Genomic DNA, 17,696 nt, shown 5'->3' on the forward strand with positions numbered 1-17,696 from the left:
CACACAGGGAGGGATGCTTTTCTCTTGCTTAAGTGGTTGCCATTTATGTTTTAATTTACTGTCATAGTTTCCAGAACCAAACAGAGAAACCCTCGGTTGTCTTTTTATGCTCCGTTTCCTTTTCTCCCCTGTCGCTCCCCCCACCTTCCTCTGCATCCTCTGTGGAGGAATCTGCCACTTTGGGAGTCCCAGCTGCACAGCAGAGGGGCTTGTCTCCCATTGATGGTATCTTATGGCCCCACTGACCTGTACCTTCCAGGTCAGATCACTGTCTCTCTGGACCATCTCTTTGCCATTCCTTATATTGCAACCATAAGCTGAAAAAGCTGATGGCAAAAGTAAAAGTATTCATCACTTTACCTGGGAAGGACCAGGGAACAAGCCAGGATCATGGTATCCTCTTCTGCAATTTATGGCAAAGATTCATCTGTTCCTCCTAGCCAGGTGTTTAGAAATCTTTGAGTGAAGAGAAAGGAGATATCCTTGTTGTTATCAGTTTTTTCTGTACTATACAAATAGAAGAAAATCAGCAGTGCTTCCTTTCAGAAACCACATACATCTCTCTGACCATCTGAGAGTCAGGAGTCTGGGAATGGTTGGGCCCCCAGGATTTCTCTCTTCCTTAGACTGATGTAACCCCAAATGACCTCCTTGCTTCCATGCAGCATTTATGATTTATTTTAGTATAAGAAGGAAACTGATCTCTCTTCTAGAGATGCCCTTTGCCCATTTCTGAAAATTTGGGGCCACAGACTTCAGCTTTTTATCATCTGAGTAATTCCCTTGGAAATGGGACCCAGTTTGGCTGCAGCAGTAATATTAATGGCCTGGAGCTGCACAGCTGTTCCTGTCTTGTGTCACCTGGTGTGCCCGTGCCCCACAAGACAGTGTTAAAGAGGATGAAGAATTCCTAGTCTCCTGTAAATGCACCTCTAAGTAGGACCATTCGCTTTAAAATGAAGCAGGTTTGTAAGCATTTCTGGGCCCTAACAGCACCCAGCAGTGTCTCACAAGCAGGGCTGGAGAATGAATCATCTGGTTGAATCTTCAGGAGGAATGTGAGGTGACAGAATGAAAATAAATGCCCAGTGTGAATCCTGGCTAGGACAGCTGACAGAGTCTCCTGTATTTAAAAAAAAATGGGGTCCCTAATGGGCTGGACTTTGGCTTTATGCTTCATAGGAGAGGGAAGGTGAGTTCTGAGAATGGGGAAGGAGATCAAACCGTGTATTTGGTGTCAGAGGTGGCTTTTGAGGCTAGAAATGGAGAGGGAGTGTATCCATCTGAGCTTTGACCAAAGCCACGTAGCAGGAAGCTGGAATGATGTGAGATCTTGTGGGAAAGAGCAGTGGTGTAACCAGAGAAAAGGAAGCTGCAGGAGAGTTGGCTTGATAGGAAAAGTTCCTTGGAATCCTGTTGTAACCCTCTGAGCTTGAGTCCCTAGGAGAGGAAGGAGCTGTGTCTTTACACAGCTTTGGTTTCAGCTCTGTAGTTTTGAGAGCATGGTCACTACCATGGGTGGGGGGAAAATGTATGTAAACATCAAAGCAATTTGTTCCTTTGAATGAGAGTTGAGCAGTGTCTCTGATTCCAGACAATCTAGAAGTTAAATAGAAGTCTGTCAAGGAAGTGAAAGTCTACCCTGAGTTATTTTGATGCTGTTAGAATTGGAGTGTGTGTTAGTGAGTTGTAAGTGTGACAAGGCTTTGGGTGAAATGGTGTCTCTGTTCCAATGAAAGCACCAGTTCAGTTGGGGTCAAGATTTTACAGTATTTACACTTTTAGGGTTGCTGAGGGACTATCTGGGGTAAGGCCTCATGTATTGCAGGGGTGTATTCTGAAGTTGATTGTGTAAATCTCAAGCTCTTTGCTGTCAAGCCCGTGGCATGTTACACTCTGTGTTTGAACAGTAGGAGAAATGGTAATTTTTTGGTTTTGTTGCTTCAGTGTTTCAGAGCTAAAGCTGGAGAAGGTATTATCCAGCCTGATGAAAGATGATCGCTTCAAGGTGCACAGACCAGGCAGCAAGGTGAGTTCCTCTGCTGATTTGGAATTGCACGCATTTTCACATACCAACTAAACATCCTAAGTATTCCTCCCCAGCTTCTGTCTTGACAAGATGAAGGTTGGTATATCCATGATGTCAGGCATTGCAAATAATTCTAGAACTGCCTTGTATTGTCCAGTCTTTAAACTGTTACCCCAAAAAAGCAGTTGCTTCAAACTCTGCAGCAAATATTTTTGTAACAGACAGTAAAGGTTTCTGGCTGCAAAAGCTCTGGGGTTTTTTCCCCACAGTATTTCTGTTCTCACAGACCCCAAGATATGTAGTATCAAGTATCCAGAGTAATACACTGTAAAGAAAAAAACTATAAAACTACTTAGCTTTTCTGCAGTAAAACACTATTGGAGGTCACAAATGACACAAAACTTCTCTGCAGAAATGAGGGAAATTTATTTGGTGATGTGTTATGTAGGGGTTTTTATTATCTATATTTACTTGGAGCCTAAAACAAAGCTCACTGGGTTGACAGGCATCTTTTCATTGACTTTGGCAAGCCTTGGGTCTGCCTTCAAGGTGCTAATTCACAAAAGTTAGTCATTTGCAACTGATGTCTTGGGTGTTTCTGCGTTCTGGCAAATTATATCCTCCAAGAAGCCTCATTTTGAACCCAACTCAAGAATGCATCAAGCATGATGCAGCATGCTTTCTTTTTTATTTTATCTCTTGTTGCTGTTTTGCCTGCTCGTTCTTTTTGTTAAACCATGTATGAGCCTTCTTGCTTCCTGTAAATGACTGCTATGAACTGTGGTGTTCCGGGTAAACATGCTTTTGAGATGTGTTCAGTTTTCCTACCTGCCCTAAATTTCACAGAAAACCAGATCTGAGATACAGCTCTATTTAAAGCTCTTCCCCACCACTGCAGTTTTTCGCTGAAATCAGCCTGTAATGCCTTCCTTTCAAATGCCTACAACACACCTAGAGGGTGACCTCTTAACTTGTTCAACAAATATGTAGAGGTTTTGTTGTCCTTTGTTAATACAGAAATTATTTTAAATAGCTCTTCTGTGTATAAGTACTCTTTTTCTCCAAAGTGTGCTTATAGGCGGGTAAATTTGGGTGCCTTGAAAGAGCTTTTCAGCCATTACCTTCATGCATAAATTGCTCTTGAAATTTGTTGCTGATGTGGGACAGAATATTATCTGTTCTGGGCTTGAGGACAAATGCTATTTCATGGAAAGTGGTTATTTGGGTTTTGAAAAGAAGCAGGAAACAATACCTGCTGAATGTTGTTGAGCCTGATATTTGCAGAGGTTCAGAATCATTGATCCATTTTGAAAATTCTCACCTAAACATCCCAGTGCCCTTCTATCCTTGCCTTTCGAAAAGCACTGAACAGCTAACAAAGCTGTTTGCTACCAGGACTGATCAAAATGGTGTTTCTACCAAGCTTTCAAAATGTAAAATACTCTACACATTTAAGCACAGAATATTCTAAATACTTTTATTTTTGTCTTTCTCCCTGCAAAAAAAACCCACCAAAACCCCAAACCTTATTTGAAAGCAGCTGGTACTCTGGTTTCTACTCAGCAGTGCTGCCTGGGCAGGCCCTAACATGCCAGGTGCTGCACATGAGTACAGGTACAGAGGAGCTGGTTCCTTTCACTTGCACTCAAAGGTGGGATTGAATTTCTCTCTTCCCTGTACTGTCAAGTGAGTGGGATTTTGCTGTTGAATTAAGTGGAGCTGGGATACATCTGCTCTGGCTGTGGGATGATCTGAATCTGCTGCAGGAATTTTGCAGATAGAGAATAACCTATTTTTGTGTGGCTCAGAATCTGAAAGGACTGGGACTGAGAAACAAGAGTTTCTTTTTATGCAAAAAACTCAAAAATCATTTTAACAGGGATGAAATAGCAGTACTTCTGGCAGTATCAAATAGGCTTCTTCAGGAATTACTTGAAAAATATATTGAATACAATCAAGGATTTCTTCTGTTTGTTAGCTTTGTATTTTATTGCCATCAGAGGCTCTGCAGGTTGCCTGCAGTGTGTTCTCAGAAGCTGCAGGGGGATGTTTCCAAGTTTTCTGGAGGGTGAATCTCTATTAAATTCTCCAAGTTTGCCCTCAAGATGGTACAATAAGCTGGGAACGCAACAGGACATGGCACAGGACAGAGAGTGAGGGAGGACTTGTCATGGGGAGCTGAACCTGATCTGTTTGTGATGTTGCCATTGGAGAGTGTTAGCTTTGCTTATCAGCTCTCCATGCACTGAGTCATGTATATATTATAGTTGTGCACACAGGAACCTCATTATCATGCTCTTCGGCTCTCGTTGCCTCAGCTCAAGTCCATTATAAGTACCACGTTGGAACATGTATTTTTTGGGCTTCTCTCTGCAACCAGGGAGCAAGCTGAAGTGCCTGTAAAATGTATATTTTATATTTAGGTGTATAAAATATATATGTGGCTATGTCTGGGTGTGTGAATGTTCACCTGCCTACAAAGAGAATAAATTTGATCTTTCAACTTTTATGGAGGGGGCAGGGGGGACTTGGTGAGTTCTTGAGAAGGTGTGTGGAGGTTAGTAAGAAGTTGTTATTAAAACAAAATCCTTCATTTTGTTTTGAAGTATAATGGAATCAGGAGATGTTACAGCCTTGGTTTTTGATGCTTTTTTCCTTTTTGTTTTGTTTTTTTTAGAAAGAACTTTCCTACCTCAGTCTAGTTTTAGTGTGTTTCAATCCCTTCTTCCATTAACATATTCTCTTAATGAAATCAGAGGCTTTCAGGACTTACTCCAACCTCACAAGCATAAAAGCTGCAGCCTTCATAATCAAAAGTTTCTTTCTTAGAATCACATAATCATAGAATCATTAAGGTTGGGAGGGACCTTAAAGATCATCAAGTTCCACCCCCCCTGCCATGAGCAGGGAACCCTACCACTAGATCAGGTTGCACAAAACCTCATCCAACCTGGCCTTAAAAACCTCCAGGGATGGGGCATCAACAACCTCTCTGTGCAACCCATTCCAGTTTCTCACCACCCTTAGAGTCAAGAATTTCTTCCTCGTATCTAACCTAAATCTCCCCTCTCTCAGTTTAAAACCATTACCCCTTGTCCTATCACTATCTTCTCTGATGAAAAGCCCCTCCCCAGCTTTCCTGGAGCCCCTTCAAGTACTGGAAGGTGCTCTAAGGTCTCTCCGGAGCCTTCTCTTCTCCAGGCTGAACACCCCAACTCTCCCAGCCTGTCTTCATAGCAGAGCTGCTCCAGCCCTTGGATCGTCTTGGTGGCCCTTCTCTGGACCCTCTTCAACAGGTCTAGATCTTTCTTGTGCTGCAGGCCCCATGTTGGCTGTTACCAATCACCTCTTTATTTTCCGTGTGCATTAGCAGACTTTCCAGGAGCATCTGCTCCATGACCTTGCCAGGCACAGAGATGAGACTGACCAGACTGCAGTTCCCTGGGTCTTCCTTTTTCCCCTTTTTAAAAACAGGGGCTATGTTCCCTCTTTTCCAATCAGTGGGAACGTAACCTCACCAGACTGCCAAGACCTCTCAAATATGATGGACAGAGACTTAGCATTTCTTCTGAATGCCTTTTCCTGGTGTGGTTGGGGGAGTCCCCCTGATGTGTTGAACAGGTTAAATGACATTGTAACCAGGCCTGTTTCTTCTTTTAGCTTCTAAATGTTGTTATTGTTATTTTGTTTTGCTTGTGCTTAGGGATCTGCCAGGATAGGCACTTACTCTAAGCAAACACAAGGTAGGGAAGTTCTCCTGTCCCACTATTTCTCCATAATGGCAATAATGCTTCTTACTTAACAGATATAACAAATTCATCTAGAGGGAGAGTAGATCAAGCAAACCTCTGGGGTAGGCTTTTGTCTTTTGGGTCTTGGAAAAATGTGCAAAGTCTCAAATTAATTGTCCTGTTCGTCTGAACCAGGATAGGAACAGGATTAAAGCTTCCTCATGTGAGCAGGGCATACGGGATGGTTCCCAGTGCCCTTCCAGTAGCCCTGTTTATTTGGTCTGTCCAGACACTCACATGGTGTGCAGGTTTCATTTTCACAGTTTGGCTCTGAGTCAGTTTTAAATTTAGATTTTTTTATTATGATCATTGTATAAATGTTTTTTAGGTGAACCTCCCTGCAAGGCAGGAATCAAACACAGATTATTTTTTTTCATGCCCATTAGGGGGCAATTTTAAAATGAGATCTGTCTCAAGGGGCTGAGGGGGATAAAAGACAAGGTGGAGATGGGAGGAGGGGAGAAAGCTGGTTTCTGAGTACATTCTGTTTCCTGCCATTTCCTTTTTTTCATTTATTTCTCTTGGACTGACCTCACACTTTGGAAATTATGCATCTAGTTTTTTATCCCTCATTTTTGTCTTACTTTTTTTTTTTTTTTCCCTCCTCAGCACCAGGAAGAAGAGATGCCTCATTTTGAAACCTAAAGGGGGGAATAAGAAAAGTCCTTTGTAATATATTGCCATATTATCACTAAATCCCCTGACAGTTGTGACACAGAAGCAAGTCACCTGTCACTTAAGCTTGAGGTCTCTTTAATTTTCTCCTGGAATTCGCACCAGGCTGTCTTTAATTTGAGGCCTTTATTGGAATTCTGAAACCTTTCTGCCTCCCTGGTGCTCAGATCTATTCTGAGTGCTGTTACAGAGTGTATACAATAACCAACAGAGGGATTCAGAGGGGGCTGAAACACTGTTTATTTAACACTCTGGAGGGATTTTCGTGCTTATTCGGTCCTGGCTACCCAGCTTTCAATATCGCTTTGACAACCGTTATGCCCTTCTCATTAATTTTAAACAGTTAAAACACAGGAAAAAGAGAAAAAGTTTTCATTATTAAAGTGCTTTACTTTTTAATAACAGAGGATTCTGTCCGCCAGGGGAAAGGGCAAACCTCACTAATTTCACATTCATATTAAAAAACGCTGGGAAGGTGACACTTTGTGCTGCCAGGAGGCTTAACAAAAGAAAAGTGATGGGGGCTTGGAGGAGCAGGAGGGGGGGGAGAAAGTTTTATGTTTCACGTCAATGGAAACTTGTTAGTCACAAGGAGGAGTGTCCACTTCAGGAAGGCAGCTCCACTTGTAGTTTATTAAACCTTCACAGAGGCCCTTTGGCTGGCGACTGTCTCGCCTGATGAATAGTTGCCCATTAAGTCAAACTCGAAGGTGTATGGGAGACAGGGTGTGTTGGGAGGCTTCTTGAGTGGTTTGGGAGATGGAGAGCAGAGGCCAGAAATCTGAGAGACTCTTCCTGTAGCCTTAAAATACCCACTGTTGTTTTTGCTGGTGATGCAGATCAGTCCAAATGGTGAGCCAACTCTTGTCCCCATACCTGCTTTGTTGAAGTGGTGTCTGGAAGCTGTGGGGTCCTGAGTCCCAAAGAGGGCACCCTGCAGGGGATTCAGACCCCGTTGGGGGCTGTCTCTGGGCAGATTTGCTGTTTGGCTGTAGAGTGGCAGATGTGGGTCAGCAAAACATGTAGTGTTGGTTGTCAGCAGCACTGCCTGGCTCCCCGAGTCCTCACGTTGGTGGTGTCAGTGTGGTATGGTCCCCTGGTCTGGCAGCAGTGCAGAGGTGATGCTCCAGCTGCGAGGGGAGAGGGCTACACAGCACTGGCATGCAGATCTACAGGGAGGAACAACAGGATTGTTGCCTTGGCACAGGCCTAGTGCAGACTGCTGGGAGCTGGATGTTTGCTTTCAGTCAGTTGACCAGTATCAAGTTACTGCCTTGGATCTGGCACTCTTAGAGTTGGATGCTGATTCCTGTCTGAGTTGCTCTTGAGAGCTGAGGCCCTTTCTTGGGAGAAGTTCACAACCACAGATGCTTGGCTTTGCACTTTGCTGTCACATTTCCATCAAAAATTCACTCGTTTCCTTGTCCACATTTCCATTCTCTGCCTGGGTACTTCAGAGAGGAGCAGCTTCTTTTCTCCTCCCAGTAACAGCTTGCTCCCAGGAATGTTTGCTTTCTATTTCCTGAACTACATCCTACAGTCTGATCCTGGGAAAGCTTGAGCACCTGCAAAATTGCCCTTTTGGTCTAAGAAAACTTCTTCTGTTGTGCCTGTGGTGCAAGGGGCTTGTCTTTATTCTAGAGGAACCATCTGATGGCAGTTACCATTAAATATGACTTGTTGACAGTGAGAAACTGTCATGTAAGCAATAGTGAGAAGCTCATTTAGTTGGCTTTGTTCACAGGTACTGAATTTGATCTGTTCTCTGGAGCTTGGAGGTAAATGTAGGTCTCCTGCCCCACAAGTGCCAGGTGTTTTAGGGAACTGCACAGGGGAACTTGCAACCTCAGCCTAAAACTGTTCATGTAGCATCTGGGGTGAGTTATTCCAGATAATTCCAATGGAAACAAGCAGTGGTATCTGGCCCATTGAACCTGGAAAAAAAAAAAAAAAAAAGGGAGGAAAAAAGATACATGACAGATGTTAGAAAACACAAAATTAAACCTGATTTGCTCTCCTCACCACACAGCACTTGCTGCTTTAACATCTTTATCTGTATCCTTTTTTTTTTTCCTCTAGTAATATTGAGAGGATTACCTTTGTTGGCCCCTGGGTGGTTACTGTGTGATTTTACTGTTATTAAATCTATTGTAAACTGCTTCATTATTCCTGACTCAAAGTCTCTCTTGCTTCTAATCCTCCCATCACCCTTGTAGAAATCCTGTGGCACGGACCCTCAGGAAGTCCGGGAACGGGCCACGGTCCTGCAGACAAGATTTGAAAATTATGTTCACTCCAGTGAAGCAACTGTCCGGTGGGCAAAGAAAGGTCAGTGCATTTCTTTTCAGTTTTCTTTCAGGAGTCATAGAAGCTGCCAAGGTTTTCTTCTGGGGGGGAGACAGCTTCAGGGAAGAAGCCTGGAAGAAACATTTTGGGACCATTGTGCTCTGTGGGGACTTGAGATGAGCCCAGAAGGCTTTGTGCTGATATTTCATGTTAATTTCTTTGTATTCCCATATTACCTGCAAATGTGGTTTGATCTTGGCTTTCGATAGGATCCACATCTGAGGGTTCTGACCCAGTCACATGTGGGAATAGATGGTGTGTGTGATGCTGGAGAGGTCATGGGTGACCTGCTTCACCACATCCTGGACCAGTATGGATTGGATGCTTTGAGTTTACACCAGGGATGAATTTGGAGCTTGTAAGACAGGATACCTTGGGAGCAACTCTTACCAGGCAAGGCTCTTAGACTGGAGGTTGTTGTGTGGGATGGAGGAAAAATAAGAGAGAGGGCAACTACTCAAAAAGGCAGGAAGAATAAAACTGGGATGGATTTAATCAGAATTGTAGCTGGGTGCAAATCTGGGATTTCATCTCCCATCTTTGCCAAGCAGGGTGCATGACAAGTGTTACCAAGAAACTCTCCCCTTCTGCTTCTCAGTTTGGAAAATCCAGAGGAAGGTGGATTTTGAGGAAACATGAAAAGCTTGCCAGGGATGTGGTAGGAAAATAAAAACTAAGCAGTCTCCAGAGAGGGGCCAAAAAGGTGGTGCAACGTAGACACCCCTATTCTGGGCCCTGCTCTCAGTAAGGCTGATCTGGGTGCACCTGAAAACTGAGTAGCTGTGGTAAAGGCAGTGTGGGAAGTCAGGCTCTGAAGAGCTCAAGATAGAAGTTCAGCATTAAAATTGTTTGGAATCACGAGAGGTAATTGTTCAGAGGTCAAAGGTGCTGGGTTTCGTTCTGAATGTTGTACTGACCTGTTGGGTGGTGACACTGCAGAACAACTAGAGCTCATACTGTAACTACCAGCTTCCCCAAGTTGTTGTGCATGATTTCCATGATACATGGCCCTATTGATGGGTGAGGTTATTTGAAATCCTACCATTTCACTCTTGGCTCTGCTCCCTGCCACTGCATGTCGCTGTACTGATGCTCACCCCCAGCTCCAATGGTTGCAGTGCTGATGTTTTTCCTCAGGGTTTCAAAACACCTTTCTCCTACAGTCAAAGTGTTGAAGGGTTGCAACACAGGCATCTTCCTTGCACCCATTTTCAGGTGTGTTGTGCTACTTGACTGGTGTAATTACTTTTATAGCTGCACTTTTAAGTCCCCAGTCTCAAAGCATGTGACTAATACGATCACATCCTTGATTTTGCATGGATGAACTTCTTGTTGCTCCCCTGGGATTCCCTATATCCCATGTGAACTTCTAACCTGAAATGACTGTGACAGGGAGAACAACTGAGTGGCTCTGGTCACACTTGGAAAGCCTCCATGGTCCCTCTCTGTACAGCATCTGTCACTGTGAACACACACACTTGTTGCTGACCTCAGCACCAACAACTTTTTTAGCCACAGCAAAGAAGAACAGAAGATAGATCAGGAAATGCTGAACTGTTGTGCATCCCATTTATCTTGTACAGGAGCACTCCACCTCTTTTTCCTGCTCTACCATCTACATATGCAAATTTTCCACTGCTGAGTGGCTTCCATAAACCCCCTCTTCCTCCCCTCTGTGCCAGGCATCATGAATAATTAACATGGCAGCTGGCTTCTGCTTTCATGGCAGACAGTCAGTTGGAAACTGTGCCAGAGATGCATTTGTTTCTCTCTCTTTTTCTCTTTTCCCCCATTTTCTGACCCAGTCAATGTTAATAAGCAGTGTTTTGACTGCAGCCTGCTTTCAAAAGGAGAGGGGCTCCCTGCCCGCTCACCCCTTCTGCCTCTTGGTCCTGTGTTTATCAGGCTCAAATCAAATGGTTCAGTGAAGGTGCTGCCCTTCAAACTTGATTGACTGCTGAGTGGTGAGGTGGGTGGGAGGAGGGGGTCAGCCAGGTCCTGCTGCCTAAAGCACCAACCTCACTGAGCCTGCAGCCCCTTCTGGGAAACAGGGGACTCTTCCTCCAGAGGGTTGCATGGTGAAAGGTGCTCTGTTTGGGAGTCATGGGAACAGGTAGAGCTCAGAAGACTCTGGTCCTTCGTGCCACTGGGGTTGCAGAAAGGGTGAGGAACCAAACCCTGCTTTTCTCTGCCACGTTTCCCCATTTTATCACAAATAGTTGAACATTTGCGTCTCAACACCCCTGTGTGAGGACAGCAGAGTTACAGGAGCCCACTGCTGTGGCACCACGCATGAATTTGTGGTGGTTTGGGTGCATTCTTCCTGTTCCCACAGGCTCTGGATCCTGGCAGGATGTCTCCTCCAGCTGATCCAGCCGTGCACCTGAGGCTGCGCTCGGGGACGAGCGCTGGGAACTGCTGCCAGACAGCGTGGTGAGCAGGTCATGTCACCTGTCTCACTCTCAAATCTCATTACCCTCTTGTCCCCTTTTTAAAAACAACAAACCAACCTAGCTAACCTCCATCACAGGTAGCTCTCTTCCTTTTTTTTTTTCCCCTTTGCCTTTCCACAGTTACATTTCCTGTAGGAAAATGGGGCTGCACAGGGTCAAAGGACCATTCTGAGTCCGCTCTTGTACATGAGTGCAAGTCTGAATCCCCTCCAGGCCAGTCTGTGTTGCCTTATTCTCATGTTGGTGTGGCAGAGACTAACAGCTCAGGCAGTTTGCTCCTATCTCTGATGAGATCCCCTTTATGTGAATTATTGTTACCGGTCTTTTCCAGTTGTTTTTAGAAAGCTCCATCTCTTTGATCACAAAATTATAAAAGAATTTCAACTTGGGGAAAAAAAAATTAAAAAGCTTTTAATATCTGGCTACTATAATTGCACATAAAAGCTGAAAAACATGACTCTGGCAAAACTGAAAGGTCTGAAGAGCTGATAGTAGAGGTTTAAAAAAAGAATCTCGCCCACAAAGGTCTTAATTTAAATCTTCTGGGTGCTGTAATGAACGTTAGCAGCTCTGAGCTCCTCAGAGGTGAGACAGTTGCATGAGCTGAGCTTTCAGCCTGCTGGTACAGCAGGGCTGTCTGTTCACCTTTGGGATAAGAGTGTCTTGCTGCTCTCCGTTGTTTTCATGCTCTGACCCAGGACTGGATCTGGTAATTGTCTGTCAGGACTTTGGGAAGAGGGAGGGCCTTTGACACTTTGATTCTCTAACTCTGACCTGGGGAATTAGTACCAGCAGCTTTTCCTGTCTGAAGTGCTGTGGGAGGTGGGCTCAGCCTTCATCATAACAGGATCTTTAGTATCAACCATTTCTAGTGCTGTGAGAAAGACAGCTCTAGTAGCTCCAACGGGACCAAATTCTGAGCAGGAGCAAGTTGCTGTTGTTCCTTTTGAAGAGTTACACCTTCTCAGAGCAGGTGAGCTTGAACAATAACTTGATGGAAAAAAAGCAGCAGAGTAAGGTTTTTGAGAGCGTTTGAGCTGGTTTATAAGCCCTCAGAGGGATGGCCTTCAGGTGAGACACCGAGACAGGTTATTTGGAATTTAGCATTCTCTCTGGGAAAACACAGGTCTCTTCATGCTCAGATGCCCCTAAAAGAGCAGCAATGTGAAATTGGGAAGAAGGTGCAAAAAACTCAATCTTTTCTTCTCATCGATTGGGAAAAGGAGTTCGCTTTACTCAGTAAACAGAGCTTTGATGGATTCCCCAGGTCCTTCCAGGAGCTGATCTGCTAAAATGACATTTTTATTACTGTTCATAAACTCCAATCTCTGGCTGCTGCCAAGAGATTAGATGTAAGCTATGGGCAAACTTGCTGGTCCAGTGGCACAACAGGCAAGGGCAGGAGAGTTTAGAGTTTAGAGCTTGCTGCTGTCAGAGGTTGAGAGGGAGAGAAAGATGTGGGTGCTGGTTGAAGTGAGGGCTGGAGGAGGCATAGGAGGTTTAGCAAGCAGAGAAGCAGCAGGGGATTGCAGGAGGCATTTTCTGAGCTGTGGAGTTCCTAACTGAAAGTCCCTCTATTCCCCATAGCAGGGAGGGCAGCCCAGGTGTAGTTAACATTCCAGGGACATGGAAGAGCAGTGGTAGTGTTCATATTAGTGGATGATCACCTTTAGAGCAATGAGCCCTGAGGGAAGGGCATTACAAGAGTATAAAGATGGGAAGGGAAATTTGCATGCTATTCTATTATTTTTCCCTTCTGAGGTGAGCTCTGTTCTCAGTGTGATGACGAGTCAGGAAATCCATCTGGCTCTCAGATATTTATAAGGGACTAGTGAGTAACTGGTGAAAAATGCATGGACTTCTGGAACTGTAATATCAGAGGGCTCTTGCTATGCTTCTCTTTCCCTCTCTTCATCCCTGTATCTCTATTCCCTCACTTCCCTTACCTGCTATCATTTGATGGTTGTGACTCTTACTGTGAGCTGTGCTGCCTTTTTGGCAGAAGGGGCATCTTTGCAAGAGGCAAATACAACTTAATGTAGCTTGCTTTCAGTGCCCAACACTTCACCACCTACCTTCTCCTTTTAGGTTTGCATTAGCACTGTACAACTTTCACAGATTTTTAACATACCAACCTTTTCTACCAGCTGCTGACCAGAAGGTGTCCCAAAGGACAAGACCAATGTCCTTTCAGCTGGGAACAGCTGAATCTTTAAGTGTGTATGTATATATAAAAATGCAGTAGCAAACAGAATTCACTTTTTGTGTGTGTGTGTTTTTCCCCTCAGCACTCCAGTCTTTCCTTTGTGCCTATACCACCTATCCCAGAAACCTCAAGCACATCTTCCACATCAAGTCTCTCCACCTGGGTCATGTGGCCAAGAGCTTTGGCCTGAGAGATGCTCCCCAGAACCTGACTGCTCTTCCAGCTGCTGGCTCAAAGAAGAAGAAAATCAAACCAAGACCAAAAAGGTAGGCTAACTCATGTTCATGAGCCAAGGAATGCCACATGACAGATCATGTCTGTCCTCTCAGAATGGTCAGCTGCAGCTTGGACTACTTATTATTCTCCCTAAGAAGACATTGGTTTAGTACCTGAAGGAAAGGACTACACTGTAATTTTTGTAGTTATTCATTAAAGGGATCAATTATAGTTTTATAAGTAAAAGCCCAATTGAAAAATTAGGTCTCTTTGTAGGAATGAGCCCTCTACAAACCAGTACTCTGCTGCCTGGAGATTCAGGTAGTTCTGACAAAAGTATTTCTGAAAACTCCTGGGGGTTTATTCCCAGGAAGAGCCCGGGTACAAACCTGGAGTTACAGCTCTGTCCCCTCAGGGGTGTGAAGGGCTGTTCCTGGGTACTCCTTTCCTGTGTAAGGAATCTGAGGTTCCCTGATGCTTCTGAATCCTCCCCTCTGCTCGAAATGGAGCTGAAGGTGCCCAGCATGTCTGATCCTAGTTACTTCAAGCTGGTTCCATAGGGCAGATAATCCTCCCTTTAGAGATTATGACGTTAAGGGCTCCATGTCTTCCCCAGCACAATGGCAGAATACAAACCTCTGGCTTGCCAGTCAAGTCATGGCAATAACTCAAAGAAGGAAGATCTTTTTTCTGTTGTCAGTATCAGTTATGACTCTTCCCATGTAATTGTTGCTGCAAACTCCATTAGCAAACCTTAGCTGTGCAATTAAACCACTAATCCACATAATTGTTCCTCTTGCTCGTGTACGTATCTTGGGGAAAACAAAAAAAACCCCACCACAACGAGGGGAAGGGATTTTAAAATAAAAAGTTGGAGACTGCATTGTCCTGCTTTGAGAAGCCACCAGGGACAGGCCACTGATCTGCCTCCTGCTTCAGCTGACCCTCACCAGCAGATGGGCAACAGGATGGGAATGCCCCTGTGAGCAGGGGATTTAACGGAGCTTTATTTCGGGAAGAATAGCCTGATTAGCTGATAAAGAGCATGTAAGATGGTATGGGGTGGGCTTTGATGTCTTGCTGGCCCAGCAGGGTATCAAGCTATGACTGACAGTAGCGTGTCACAGGATTACTTGGCCTGCAACAATGCTTCTCTCTGTTCCTGTGATGTTGCTGCTCTGTCAGAGCTACTTTTCCCCTTGTTACCCACCTCTTTTAGACAGCGTTCCTCCTCCCCGAGTCTTCGTCCTGTTATAGTAGGGACAAGCTCAAGATACAGTAGGTAGTTTATGCACATGACACATGAGGTTGGGGGATGTGGAGGTGTTAGAACAAATGGAGTCTGGGAGTGATCTGAAAGCTCATTTGCCTGTGGATGCTATAATTGCAGCTCAGGGAAAGTGGGCAGACTTTGCACGGGTTGGTCACGGATCAACCTCCAGATTTTAAATCCAGGAGCATCTGGAAAGTTAAGGCCCTGCAGAAAGAGCCAAAGTTGTGATGTGCAACAATTGTTCTTGTCTGTGAAGCTTGTTTCTAATCAACTTCCCTGTGTGTGCTTAAAAAAAAAACAACAAAAGGAGAAGATATATTAGTATTTATAGGATAGTTTAGAGAAAGTGAGCACAGACTCACATTCAGTCTCCACTAGCGTAAATTCAAGAGGGTGCTGTTAACTTAGAGAATGGCTTTTGATTTCACACAGACAAAGCAGAAAGCAGGATTTAGCCTGCCATTTGAGAGACAAGTGGGTTTTAATAGTAAAAAGCAAGGGTTGAAATTATAACAGCATGGTCACAGAGCAATCTTTTTAATTATATTTCTCACGTGATACTGTGAGTGTTGGTTGTCGTATTACACGTTGTCTCCAAACATCTGATACTTGTTTTTAATCAGTCTGCTCACTAAAGCCTCATCTCTCAGCACCTGCTCAGAGAATAAAGAACAAGCAGTCCAGGTTGAAAGTGGGATAAAGACAATCATTAAATGTTTCCTTAAAGGAAAAGTTTTCTTTGTCCTCTTTCTTTTGAAGTCTCCTTTTGTGCTTCCCACCTCCTCAGAAAGCCTGCTTGGGGCAGGTGAGACAGGAAGGCAGAGCAACCAGGGGTGTGATGGCTGAGTGCTGAGATGTGGAAGCAGCTCTCTCCTTCTGAATGCACATGTAGAACTTTCAGGTGTTTTGTAAACCTTTCTGTGGAAACCAGCTGTCCCCTTAGCTGTGGTGGTTCTTGCAAAACCTGACCCGAAGGTGGCAAAAAAATTGCTTCTGATTTTTTTTTGGAAGTTGAAATGCTGCATTTAGGTAAGAGTTGAGCACATGAACCAGATACTGCATATTAAGTTACAGTACAGCAGCTTAATAAGTGGCTGGGCTCATGCTTTTACTGGAGGGTAGATGCAAGGAAGCTGATCCCACTTCCATTGAGGGATTAACTGTCTTGCATTGACTGCAGGGAAGCAGCATGCACAGGAAGAGGCTGACAGATAGACATGTCTTTTGACTCTCTCACAATGCAGATGCCAAAGACCTATTGCCATTCCACCAAGCACCCCTGTGCTACTCAATCTTCTGCGTTTTGGATCAGTGGGGTTTTATGGGATTCTGTGGTGACTGATGACCTGTTTTCTCCTTTTGAACTCAGGGAGGCTGGTGTGTGTCCCCAGAGGGTTTCAGTGCCACGAGGAGCTGCAACTTATTTGCCTTGTTTGTGAATTCAGGCCCCTGCAAAGAAAGAGATAAACCTTTAAGTTCAGTTGATTCTGTGGAGCTCATTGCTACAGGATGTCTCTGATGCCAGAAGTGCTCAGAAAGATTAATTTGCGTATGAGGATCAACTCTATTCACAGTTGCTACAGCATGTGCAGAGAAAGAGTATAAAAGTTAAGGTGAAAATCCCCTCATGCTTCAGAGTTTAAGGCCAACCCTTAACTAAAACAACATCCAGAAAAGGTGTCCAGGATGCTTCTGTTTGAGGGGCTGATTTACATCATTGTCACACAGCACTGAATATGGATATCATCATGCCCTTAAGGTGCAAGATGATTGTGCTAATTCATTCTTCCACATTAGTGGTCAGACAGAATTAGACTCCTACTGAGAAATCTACCCTGTAACCCTGGGTGTCCTGCTCTGCTGGGGCAGCAGGCTCCTTTGGGTGAAATCTAGTAGCCTTTTGCCTCCTCCCCTGCCTCATATCCTTGATTCCGCTTTTGAATGTCTTGGCATTGACAGTTTTGGAAAGACTAATGCTTCTATTGACAGGGCTTGTGAATCCAGACTGCAGCTGGGTCTCCCTGAACAGCAATTGTCTAATCATTAGAAGCAGTTTGCCTGCCAGTTTTTGCGTGCCATTTACAGCTTTCCTAATATCACTTAATTAGTCAAAATGCAAGTTTGGAATTCAGCCCACTAGGAATTTCACTTGGTTTGGGCAGTCTGCTCTAGGAAGGCAGCCTGGAGCTCAGGTAAGAACAAGGATTCATGCACTGGAGTGCAGATGGATTCAAAAATGAGAGTAAGAGACATGGCTGCTGGGAAAGGAAACATGGCCATCATTCTTCATGAAGGCAATTCAGGGGCATGGATGAGTCCTGCTTGCCACATCATAATTTTATAAAGAAGTCCTGCTATGAAATGAAAGTTTTATAATTGCAAAATCCATCTGATGGTACCGTGATGCCCTTGTTACTGTCCTGTTCCACCAGAGCCCCAGCACAGAGGCTCTGAACCATCTTTGATTGAGCTAACAGGGCTGGAAAACCTCTGTGCTGTTTGGTTTGCACCAAAAAATAATAATCTCTCTCCTTATGTTCTGTCCTTTAGGCTGGGAAAAAGCCTGACAGAAGCAAGAATCCTGGGAGGTTCTCAGCCTCCCAGAGGTGCTTTCATCCTTTCTTCATAGGGTGAAAACCAAAGGCTGGTAGTGAAAGTGAAGCTGTGGGGTTTTGTGTCTTTGTGTAACTGAAATGTAGTTGACTTC

General features: G+C 44.4%; 1 protein-coding gene across 1 annotated transcript in view; it reads left to right on the plus strand.

Moving 5' to 3' along the window:
- Nucleotides 1–17,696, plus strand: part of DDX31 (DEAD (Asp-Glu-Ala-Asp) box polypeptide 31) — a 46,270-nt gene that overhangs the window by 22,750 nt on the left and 5,824 nt on the right. Inside the window, exons 16-18 of the mRNA XM_009998977.1 lie at nucleotides 1,948–2,029; nucleotides 8,712–8,823; nucleotides 13,583–13,766. Of these exons, the coding sequence (XP_009997279.1) occupies nucleotides 1,948–2,029; nucleotides 8,712–8,823; nucleotides 13,583–13,766 (378 nt within the window). The remainder of the gene's footprint in view (nucleotides 1–1,947; nucleotides 2,030–8,711; nucleotides 8,824–13,582; nucleotides 13,767–17,696) is intronic.

This window comes from Chaetura pelagica, unplaced genomic scaffold (genome assembly GCF_000747805.2).
Source record: "Chaetura pelagica isolate M959 unplaced genomic scaffold, ChaPel_1.0 scaffold405, whole genome shotgun sequence".
Taxonomy (NCBI): Eukaryota; Metazoa; Chordata; class Aves; order Apodiformes; family Apodidae; genus Chaetura; species Chaetura pelagica.